The sequence below is a fragment of the Penicillium angulare genome, assembly GCF_028827245.1.
Source record: "Penicillium angulare strain IBT 27051 chromosome Unknown utg000005l_segment0_segment0, whole genome shotgun sequence".
NCBI classification, from domain to species: domain Eukaryota; kingdom Fungi; phylum Ascomycota; class Eurotiomycetes; order Eurotiales; family Aspergillaceae; genus Penicillium; species Penicillium angulare.
The window spans coordinates 4,889,390-4,901,976 of record NW_026623164.1 but is presented as its reverse complement, the minus strand read 5'-3'; the positions used below and the strand labels follow the sequence as shown (position 1 = coordinate 4,901,976).

At 37.0% G+C, this 12,587-nt stretch overlaps 2 protein-coding genes across 2 annotated transcripts; both read left to right on the top strand.

Moving 5' to 3' along the window:
• Window positions 1-7,241: 7,241 nt before the first annotated feature.
• N7478_009197 (cation diffusion facilitator family transporter) lies at window positions 7,242-9,028 on the top strand (the record flags this gene model as incomplete). Its single annotated transcript, XM_056925411.1, has 4 exons — window positions 7,242-7,320; window positions 7,416-7,462; window positions 7,515-7,601; window positions 7,682-9,028. The coding sequence occupies 4 exons, from the start codon at window positions 7,242-7,244 to the stop codon at window positions 9,026-9,028; spliced, it is 1,560 nt and encodes a 519-aa protein (XP_056778137.1).
• An 859-nt stretch (window positions 9,029-9,887) lies between these two features.
• N7478_009196 (putative manganese ion homeostasis (Fr)) lies at window positions 9,888-11,790 on the top strand (the record flags this gene model as incomplete). The annotated part of the gene is made up of 2 exons (XM_056925410.1): window positions 9,888-10,214; window positions 10,306-11,790. 2 exons carry the CDS (start codon window positions 9,888-9,890, stop codon window positions 11,788-11,790), a joined length of 1,812 nt encoding a protein of 603 aa, XP_056778136.1.
• Window positions 11,791-12,587: the final 797 nt, after the last annotated feature.

Here is a 12,587-nt window from a genome sequence, read left to right as displayed (position 1 = left end):
ATAGAAAACGTATAGATCGTAATAGCTAGTTTAGATAGAAAGGAGTTTATAATAATTCCAGTTAACTAGAAGCTTCAATTAAAAGTATACTAGAGAGTCTAGATAGGATATATTAGGTTAGTAGTAAATTCAGAAGGAATATAGGACTATATCGATCCTAATAGACCTAATAATAAGATCTTAGAGATTCTTATAGCTCTATTAAAGCTAAAAGTCCCTAAAGATAATTATAGATAACCAAAAGATCTTAAAGACCTATCTAAAGATAAGATCTAAGTATAGGATTTAAAGATAAGGATCTATAAGAGATCCGAATCAAAATATATAAAGCTCTTAAAGATAATAATATACTTAAATAGTCTTATTACCTAATTATTAACTATTAAATATTACTATCTAATTATAGATAAAGACTTACTAAGAAAGAAACTTTTAAAACTAGCTAAAATATTCTATCTAAAGCCAGAAAGCTACCAATAAGAGCTTTAATAAATATAGAGAGTAATAATTTAATTATCTAATTAATTAGTTAATATTAATTAGTAGATTACCTAATAGGATTCCCTATTTAAAGAAAAGAAGATTATAAAGATTTCTAATTACTCGCTTAGAGATATATTTACTATTAGAGACTTTCTTAATACTATATAGAATATAGATAATATTTTTTGTATAGGCTAGAAACAAGAGCTAAATAAACACCTAGATAAAATTAAATTCTATAAAATAATAATAGACTATTAATACTACTATACTGATCTATCTGTAATATCCCGAAGATTAATATTAAAGATAGTATTTATAATACTAAATAATTAGCTAGAAACAAAAGCTTTAGAGCTAAAGTAGTTAGATAAGAAATAGAGATATCTATATAGATTACTAAAATATTATTTCTTAAAATACTTCTATCTTAATAAAACTATTTATCTAGAAGGATAGGAACTCTATAAGAATATAGTTAAAAAAGTATAAAAGAATATTAAGAAAATAAGCTAATCAGATTATAATTAAATTAAGAAGATATAATAGAAAAAGAAAGAGAATAATATAAAATTATATATTTAGGAAAAAATAGTATTTATAGTATCTTATTTCTTAATTAAATAGATAAACTCTCTATAATTAAGCTAGATTATTAACTCTAGAGCCTTAGTCTATATCTATAATAATTATATAATATTTAAATATTTATTACTATAATCTAGTAAGATTAAAACTAGAGATATATATATAGAAATCCTTAGAACCGGAGAAGTTATAATAATAAGTAATAATCCTTATACGAAACTTTTAGTTTGTCTATATCTTAAAAATATATAGTATATATTAGGATTCTATATAAATATAATCTTATATAACTAAATAAAGTATAGTAGGTTCTATTAGGATCTAAATAAAAGTATAATCATCTAGAAAGATATAAATAAACTAATATTAATAGTAAAAAGATAGAATAGCTTATATATTATTAATATTATAGACTCTATACTAATATATTTAGTATTCTTTATCTATTACTTAGAAAAACCCTTAATATCAGAAATATCTATAGAGAGATAATATTAACACCTAGGATATATAACTAAATAGAACCTTTTAAGGATTTAAGAGATAGTTAAGGGTATATAAATTACTAAAGAATTAAACAAAAATAAATAAAACTATCCAGAAAAATACAAAGTCTATTAGCTTACTAAAGTAAAGTAATAGATATCCTAATAACCAAATATAAGAAGATTTAGTTAATTTAAATATATTTACTTTAATTTAATCTAAATAGATCTAGGCTATAATAGATACTATTAGATTACCTATTTTTATATAGTAAGAATATACTTATATATTATCTTTATATATAAATAAAAAAGCAACTATTAGAATATTGTTAAAGAATTTATTATATATATAAGAAATCAGTAGAATCTACTAATCAAGGTATTCCATTATAATAATAAGTAATCAACTAGTTATATAATTAAAGATTTTATAGCTAAATAAGGCTTTATAGTAGAACATAATATTATTAGTACTCTAGAATAGAATTCCTTTATAGAAAGATCTAAAGAGATAATAATTATAGTTAGTAGAAGCTTAATAACAGATTTAGGCCTACTAAAAGCTTTTTAGCCTAAAGCTATCTAAGTAGTAGTATAGATTCTAAATAGATCACTTATAAAGATACTAGATAAGAAATAGATTATCCTATATTAGGAAGTATTAATACTAGTATTAAACTTCTTACTAATATCTATTAACTTTATAAACCTAAAAATATATAACTATTATATATATATAAGAAAATAAAGTATTCCAAACATTAATAAGATATAAATATATATAGAAATAGGTTATCTTATTAGATATAAAGCCTTAAATATCTAGAAGATTTAGTTTCTATAATAAGTAATAGTCTAAGAGGTCTAAGATATAACCTTTAATAAGAATAGATTCTTCAACCTATAAGATATTATAATTAAATAGATTAGAAATAATATAGAAGCAATACCTTAGATAGATAACAAATTAGAGTTAGATATAGAAAAAGATCTAACCAATAAATAACCTCCAATTAGTTTATATATATAGCTTAAATCTTCAAATCAGTTAACTAGTAATTATAAATAGTAACTAAAAGAAAGGGATCAATAGCTTTTATTACTATTCTTAATACCTAATAGAATAATTCAAAATAAATAAGATCCTATTGATTAACTCTAAGATAAGCTTACAGCCACAATCATACTATATATACTAAGAGATATAGATAGAGATATAGATAAATATAATATTATTATAAGAAGTTATATATAAAAGCTAAAAGAATTCAGCTTTTATACTAATAGTAATTATAAAGATAGAACTCTCTCTACCTTTATAATAAGACTAAATAATACCTATTTATATATAAAAGCCTATAAGAATAAGCTTCTATTTACCCCAAAGAACTAATAAGAGATAATAAAATATCCTTACTAAAAAGGCTTCCTAGAAGTATTAGTACTTAAACTAAAGATACTTAAATAGAAAGAAATATACTAGGTTATTTAATAACTAAACAATCAAAGTACCTAGATCCTTCTATTTTATTAGGTATATATATATAAGTTCAATAGTAATAACTTCTTAATTAAACTAAAAATAAGAATCTATATATAAAGAGATTTATAAAAGATTATAGCTAAAAAGAAATATTCAACTATATTAGTAGTATAAATAGTAAGAGCTATCTTTACTTTAGTAGTAGTATTTAATCTTAATACTTACTAACTTAATACTATTAATACTTTTCTTAATAATATACTTAATAAGGAAGTAATAATAAAGTTACTAGAAGATTATTAATAATCTAGATAATACTAGAAGCTTATAAAAGTATTATATAGCCTATAAAAGTCCCTACATCTATAGTAAAGAGAAGCTATAAAGATATTAATAAAACTAGGATTTTAGGTAATATAAGAAGATCTCTATCTATTTATAAGTAATAGAATTATTATCTTCTTTTATATTAATAATATTATTATTATTAACTACCCTTTCTAAGCTAAATAGATATAAGAGTTTAGATAATAGCTTATAAATAAATAGGAGTTAAGAGATATTAATAAGACTATCTAGTTCCTTAGGATTTAAATTACCTAAGATTATAACTATAAGACTCTTTAGCTCTATTAAGACTTATATATCTTTTTAATAGTTAGCTAATATTATCTTACCTATCTTCAATAAATAATAATACTATTACTGAATATATCCTTTTAGGAGTTTAATAGTAAAACAATACCTAAATAGATTAATAAATATTAGTAAAAGGTTAGATCAGCTCTATATATTATTATAATAATATAACTAGATATTACTAAATATATTATTATTCTTATATAGTTCCTAAAGAATCTAGGACCTAAGTATTTAAATATAATTAATAGAGTAATTACTTACCTTTACTATATATAATTATATATAATTACTTACTATCCCTGATAATCTAATAAAATCAAAGCTATTTCTTTTTTTACTAATACCTCCTTTATTAATAATCTAGACTGGAAGAGCTTAGAAGGATATATATATATAATTTTCGGAGAACTAGTTAAATAAAGAGCTAGAAAGTAATATATAGTCACGATTAATATAACTAAAGCTGAACTTCTTATTATCTCTAAGAATGTAAAGATAATATAGATATAGAAGTATCTCTTTACAATTATCAAATTTGATCCTGATCACCTACTATTGATTAAATATAATAATCAATAGATAGTTGGATTATTTACGAAAGAGTAGCTTTAGCTATATATAAAGTTACAATATATAAATATTTATTATTATTAGCTTTACTAGGAAGTACAGGTAGAAAATATTATTATTCAATAGATAAGAATAAATAAGATGATTACAGACAGTCTTACTAAGCTCCTACTATATTAGAAATACGCCGATTTCGTCCGTCAACTTAGAATTAAGGATATTAAGGACCTACTAGATTAATTAGTCTAACCTAAATAAAAGCAAATAGAGGATACTATATATGCTAGAGGGGTATGTCAAACTCCACAGGAGAAGATTACTACCTTTCTTATTATAGATTAATAATTCAGCGCGGGCTTAGATCCTATATTACTGTTTTTGTATATAAAGTATATATAAGCGTATATATAGGCTATACAACTAGCCTATACGAATCAGGCAAGATCGCTCAACTCGATCAAGCACCTAGATAGAATAACCCTCTCTAAATAGTATCCAGTTATACTAGTTCATACGCGTTCGCCCCTATCCGACACAATATACTATACTATATTAAAAAAACACATTAAAATCACGTCGAAAAGCACGTTAAAAAACACATTATAAGCATCCTCAATATACCTCCAAACCGTGTACATCAGCTACCTCAACAACCATCTTCTACGCCATACCGCACACCCTTAAATCCACCGAGACGTCGCGGTCTGTAATTAGATGTATATACATATACTAAAATTACTACTCTACACTCAAAGGGTCTTAAATATAAAGAAATTCACGCCCGTCTGCCTTATATTCCTTTCGGAACAATTATATTAACTTATTATCTCAAAAATAAGCAAGAAAATAATACTATATCGCCGCGATCTAGGTGTTTGTATAAGATCTCTAAAGATAATTGTGATTGTATATTTAAGGTAATCTATAGCAATCTATATACCAAAATTAAAGATCTAATAGATGCTTATAATCGTTAGGTCCATCGGCAATTAATCTGGCGCCTTCTTAAAGAAGTACATAACGAAAATGGCGATATATATACCGTCCCAAGTTAACTGATGAATAGGCTTCATGTCACGGGATTCCTGAATCCCTTCGGGTACGATTCGGGTACGATTCATGGCCGCTCCGCGGGCGAATCTACCACGATACACCCGCTAATGCATGACTGCCCTAAGCCCTAGCAAGCTCTACCAATATTAAAACACACGAACAATAGCTACGATTCTTGTCCTGCAAGAATCAGTTCTGTATATCAACTGTTCTATTTGATCTCTACCATCCGATATCCTTGCCTAGTCACAGGTCTCTAGCCTGACAACTTAGTAACCATTATACTTCAAAACAACTTTAATAAGCCTTAACCTAGCAAAATTTAACCCCTAAAGAATAGAAATTAAGACTCTACTAGTCTAACGAATCAATAGTTGAAAAGGAAAAGGGTGCTCATCAGGAATAGACCTTTACAAGACCAAAATATTAGGCTAAAACTCACAATATTCAAACTTTCTCGTATAAAGGAGTTAAACAAATATTTTAGGCTGCTTTTTTAGGTTGTGGACGTCGAACTGGCTTAATTCCACTCTATCCACCAGTCAATAAAGAGAGTAAGATTGTCGGAGGAATTAATCGCTGGGTTATTCTTAAACTATATCAATTAGTTCTTCCAACCTTAATCAATAATAATAAAAATACAGTTTTTATACAAGACAATACCCCTATTCATATAGTATATGTTGTTAGAGACTAGCTAAGAGATCAAGACTTCGAGGTAATAGTTTGGCCACCTCATTCTCCTATTTTAAATCCTATTGAGAATCTTTGGGTGTTATTAAAAGCCAAAATCTATAAGCTATATACAGAGCTTCATACTATACCAGACAACAACAATACTCTCGAATATTTAGTTGCCTATACTCAGGAGGCTTAGTCAGAGATTGATCTCTCTATATTAGAGAATTTAGCTATTACTATACTATATCGTGTGAAGAAGATTATTGATAATAAAGGGTGGTATACTAGCTATTAGAGAATTTGAGATATTTTCGAGGTTTTGACCGGCAGAATATTACGTAAGGTGGGTATTGGCAAAATAAGTTTTATGAGAACTTTTGTTACGCCACTATACGTCTGTACCATAGTACCGTCAAGACACGGGGTCAGGGGTAGAGTAACCGCATCGGGTATGGTAAGTTTCGAAGGAGGGTTTGAGAAAGAATCTCTGTATGCAAGTGGTGAAACTGATTTCGATCCTCCCTGTACTATCGGTAGTTTTTGGATCCATGAGGTGCAATAGAGTTTAAGACAGACCCAATTCTTTGCCTATGAGCCATATATTACAGCAGGTAGATTGGAGATCATTCCTAGAACCTGTTCCCAGATGGACGGATTTCTTTGGCTGGAATCCTTTGATCCCCACTTAGTTTGATCTCGCCACCTTTTGACTTGAAATTCCGCGAGAAATAGAGCAATCCAAGGGGAAAAGAGAAAAGAAAAGAAAACAAATAAAGAAAATCAGCGTTTCGTTGACGATGAAGGGTACTTGGCTTGTCAGTATCATACGAGGTATCTGGGTGATAGCTCTAGTTATATCAATAGAATTCATAAAACATTAATTTCAATGACAGTCTTAAACAGTCTCAAACAGTCGGACAGACAAAGGACCTGAACGATACTAGTATAGTCAGTGTGCAGTAATATCAAGTACTCTATACTTCAAGTTCTTAATGAAGACAACGCTCGGGCCAGATCGGAGCTGCTTCCGCTCTCGCCGTTAGAACCTCCAAGTCTCCACATCTGCGTCAGCGATGGATTCGCCCTTTTCTCCCTTGTAATCTTTGGCCCCTCTTCCTCCAAGGTTCTCATTTTCCTTCCTTTTTTTTTCTCTCTCTCATTTTTCATTCTTCCACACTCAGAGGACATCAAATCGAAAATCCCTTGAATTCCTATCCAATCCGGCGCGCTCAAGCGCTCTCCTGCAGCCAAGGATGGGACTCTCCAAGACCAACAGGATCATTATCCTCCTGGTAATTGATACCGCGTTCTTTTTGCTGGAGCTGATCACCGGTATGACACAAACCTTCCCTGGAATTCAGCGCACTCGGAATTCCAATCCAGACTGTTACTCGGGAATTTCCGCTCACATGTATTTCTTCCTTTAGGTTATGCTGTCCACTCGCTCGCCCTCGTCGCCGATTCCTTTCACATGGTGCGTTCTGATCCTCTTGTCGCATGGATCTTCCATTGACCTATAACCTTAGCTGAACGATGTCATATCATTATGTGTTGGACTATGGGCTGTCAAAGTCGCCAATAGCGACTCGAGCTCGAAAATGTACACCTACGGCGTAAGTTCGACGCATGCAGCAAAATCCCTTGAACCACCTCCGAATCAGAGATCTAACAAAACATTGTGCGTGAAATTTAGTGGCAACGCGCGGAGACTCTAGGTGCTTTGGTTAATGGCGTGTTCCTGGTCGCCCTCTGCATGTCGATCTTCTTAGAAGCTATCCAACGATTGGTCGAGCCCCAGGAAGTCCAGAACCCCAAACTCGTCTGCATTGTTGGTTGCTTTGGTCTCCTCTCCAATATCTTGGGTCTTGCCCTATTCCACGACCACTCTCACGGTGGCCATGGACACGGACACGGACATGGCCACGATCATTCGCATGACGAGGAGGATGTAGAAGCCGGGCACGACCATCATGATCATAGCCACGACGTCCCAGATCAACCCAATGGCCATGGCCTTCCACACGCCGCCACAGACCCCGCATCGCCTTCCTCTCGCAAACGCCGCGTTACCGATTCCCAGAACCGAGGCTCAAGACGCTACAGTACATCCGGCTTGGCCAGTGTTGAGGATATCTATGTGCACCCGGCGACTATGCGACAGGATATTATTGCCGCCAGCCGGGAATCCTTCCAAAATGACCAGTCATCCGACTCGGATAATCGCGATGATGAAACCCCTACCGAGCACTCCGGTCTCTTGAGCCATCGTGATCGAACTGCTAACTATACCGATGAGCACGATGGCCCTACCAAGACTATTGCCCCGGTGGTAGATGACGTGCACAAGCACCACAACCACGCTCAACCTAAGCCTAAAAGCCAAAAGGGTGGTCACAGTCATGATCTCAATATGCGCGGTGTCTTCCTCCACGTCATGGGAGACGCTCTGGGTAATGTTGGGGTTATCGCATCTGCGCTTATCATTTGGCTGACTGACTATGATTGGCGATTTTATGTGGACCCTGGTATTTCGCTGGTTATCACCCTGATTATTTTAGGCTCTGCCATTCCCCTGTGCAAGGCCGCGTCGCGAATCCTGCTACAGGCCGTGCCTCAGGGTCTGAGCATTGACCACATCAAGGAGGATATCGAAGGTCTTCCGGGTGTCATTGGCTCACATCACCTGCACGTATGGCAATTGAGTGATACTAAGCTTGTGGCATCGCTTCACATTCAAGTCGACACTGAAATCAAGGGCGAGGGCTCTGAGCGATACATGCGTCTTGCCCGCCAGATTCGTCGCTGTCTTCATGCATATGGTATCCATTCCTCCACCATTCAACCGGAGTTTGCACCGGAGAGTGATACCGAGGAAATCCAGAATCAATCACAAGGCCCCTCATCGCGGGTAGGTAATAGCGACCCCAACGCCTCTAGCCGCGCGGGCAGTGTACGGGACAGTGATAACCAAGCCTGTCTGCTCGAGTGTGACGACAACTGCGCTAAAGGTGGGCAGTGCTGCCCTAAAAAGTCCACTTAAAAGCTTTATCCTTTGTTTTTATTTTTCGATCATTATGGTTCTCGCATTCATTTCTCCGACACTCATCCGTGTCGCGGTTTCGGATTATCACATCCTTACTTTAACCTTCTTCTACATGACCTATAGTAGCGAGTTCACCTTGTCCTATATACCACATTAGTTCGGTCTCTTCCCACCTGGTCTTGAACCCCTAGAACCGGGATTTTGCTCCTCCTCTCATTGGGCCTTCCACTACGTTGATTGTTGACATTGGCATTTGGGTTGACTTTTCGGTCCTTCTCTCGGGCGTTCACTTCATTTTGATATCCCAACACTCATTGTTCATGTATTATTACCGATCATTAATCACCTACCAATCCACAAGGCTAGAAATTCGGGCTGCGCTGGTCCAAGGTGATCCATGCCTGGATACTAGCCACGGATATACCTTAGCAGACTTAGATGAATGATGCACCTCAATTCTCTTTCATACAATCAAATTGACTATTATACACTCAATGAAACCCCCGTAATTTGTTCATTTTTACTATGGTGGATATTCCAATCCCCGGATCTAGATCTAGAATGTAGATACCACGTGACGCGGGATTATCCCTCCGAATGGTTTTCCCCTTGATTCGAGACACGCCAATTCCACCATGAATCAAGACATTTTCGAGGAAAGCAATTGATTTCCTCGCCCTTCCCCTTTTCCTTTATACATTTACAATTCATTCCTTAGTATTTCTTATTTTCAACTCTTTTCACGCCCCCCGGTGTCCTCATTCTCATAGTATGCAGCGTCATTCCTTTTCTTGATTCCCCACTCTTGAGCCTCTGTTATCTGGCTTGAGTAACGTCCTTTCGTCCTCGCCCAGAAATGAGCCACGCCTATCCGCGCAACACAGGCGCATATTCTCTTCCATCGTTTACAATCAACCCCAAATCGCCAAAACATACTGATCGCCAATGGGGTGGTTTCACAGGCTTGTCAAAGCAATGGGTGACAGATGGGGTCACGGCCTTGCAGACAGCTAGACCTCGGGATATAGATGAAGCGCGAAGCTTTGCTGTGCGAGTCTTCAAGCGCGTTTTTACTCTTGTGAACGCTGTTATTCTCTTATGGCTGTCTACCCTGTGGTGGGGAGAACGGACCGTATTCCAAGAAAGCATAGATGCTTGTGTTTGGAACAGCTGGGAACGATGGGTGAGCTACCCCCGACGCGATTGACCTTTTCTTTGTTTTTTCAGCAGGTATATTCAGCTGGACTTAAGGCTAACCAAATTTCACTCTCTAGCCTCAAGGTTCAGTACCGCACCATGTCGCCTTCGTCGCCGATCCGCAACTAGTCGATCCCCACACGTATCCTGGTCGCCCTTGGCCTCTCTCAACCTTGACTATTAAATATACCGATCAATATCTTCGCCGATCATTCTCATTAATACAAGACAACCTTGTCCCAGACTCAGTACTTTTTCTCGGCGATCTCTTCGACGGAGGCAGAGAATGGGCTACAAGCACCACCACAAGCCCCGAGGACCGATATAAGGGTTATACAGACTCTTTCTGGAAGAAAGAGTATGGCCGGTTCATGAAAATCTTTTTGGACCCTTGGATGAAGCAGAACGAGCCGCCTGTGGATGGGCGTGGTCGCAGGCTGCTCGCAAGCTTACCAGGAAACCATGACCTGGGATTTGCAAAAGGCATCCAGGAACCAGTGCGGCGTCGGTTTCAAGCTTTTTTTGGGCATAGCAACAGACTGGATATCATTGGGAATCATACCTTTGTCTCGGTCGATACAGTTTCATTGAGTGCAATGGATCAACCAGATCCTCAAACTGGTAGCTCCAATTCCGACAACGTCTTTGGTGAACCGATCTGGAAATCCGCCAATGACTTCCTCGACAATATGCCCGCTTATCGAGCTCAAGCTGAGGGGAACGAGCTCCGAATGTTGAAAAACATATCTGACGGAATCCAGTTCGACTATCATATAGTGGATCCGATGGACCCTTCGATTCATAGCACTGAGGAAAACCACTCCATCAACCTCCCCACCATCTTACTTACACACGTTCCTCTTTACCGAAAGCCAGCCACCCCTTGTGGTCCCCTTCGAGAGAAGTATCCACCGTCTTCGACAACTGAAGAGTTGGAAGAAGATGAGCCGAACTCACTCAAGATTGCCGGCGGCTATCAGTATCAGAATGTGCTGACACCGACTATTTCAAATGGATTGGTGTCAAGGGCAGGGCCTAACGTGGTTCAAGTTTACTCTGGCGATGATCATGACTACTGCGAGTTGATCCATCGCGAGTTCAATGGCTCACCTAACGAGATCACCGTGAAGAGTTTGTCTTGGGCGATGGGTGTCCGGCATCCAGGCTTCCTGATGACCAGCCTATGGAATCCAATTGACTCAGAGACAGGCGAGACCACTCAAAAGACCTCTTCACCGACGATTCAAAATCATCTCTGTATTCTCCCAGACCAACTTGGCATATTCATCTACTACGCGTGCATCCTGGGGTTGAGCATTGCTGTTCTCTTCCTCAGCTCTGCCTACCATGCATTCTTTGCTCCCAAGCCCTCGGTGCTACCGAATGGCTCTTTACTGCCCTTATCCGAACGCCGCAGTGATGCCTTCAGGCACCAGTACCACACATCCGGTACGTCCAGTTCCACCTTGTCTCATCCGGGCGGCTTGGCTGGCCGTGGCGGCATCAATGCTTTCCCCGGTATGCCGGAGCCAAAGCCACTCAGGATACTTATCGCGCTCTAGAACAAGATGAAATGGGGTCCCCCAATTCCAAAGACAAAGGGGTTTACCGCCCAGCCCGTGCCCATGGATTTCGACAAAAGTCAATTTACATGGGCCGCGACTTTGTGCGGTCAGTGCGAGTCGTAGCCGTGACTGTCCTGTCTGTGTATTTCTTTTTAATTTGGCGCTGGTAGCTAGTTCTCTGGCTGTACGCATATATAGTAAAAATGAATAGATCTAATGTACTCATTTCTCGCTACAGTCTGCAGAGTACCTCTACTCATCCCATAGACACTTTCAAATGTTGGTTCCTCGCCACCGCCAACACCCAACTCCCAACAACCACTTGGCACTCGCTAGTCTAGACGTCTTGGCCCCAAATACGCCAATGTCTCACTTCCTCGGCTTCTCAGCTATCAGTTTTCCCAGTTTTCGCATCCCGAGTCTCCCACCCGCGGCCAACAATAGACCTCAAATTTCCCCGAGAAAGGACTAATTTCGGAGATCCATCGGGTCCATCAACCAATCTGCGCCCCGGGAAAATCCCGCAAATAATGTTTAGGCTTTGTGCCAAGCCTAAACGCGGGCCGGGATGCAACTACGTGTACGGAGGTACGGACGGTGGAGAGAGTCCCGACACGAAATGACATTTGATTGCTTCTCCGCAGTATTGGCGATGCTGGATTTGGGAGCCGGTGAACAAAATATGTAGGTGAATTGGATCTCACCACCCTCGGACCTGGCAAGAGAACAATGTGGGGGTTGGGGACTGGAGAATGCGGAGGTAAATCTGGAGATGTCGATTCTAATGCCAAAGT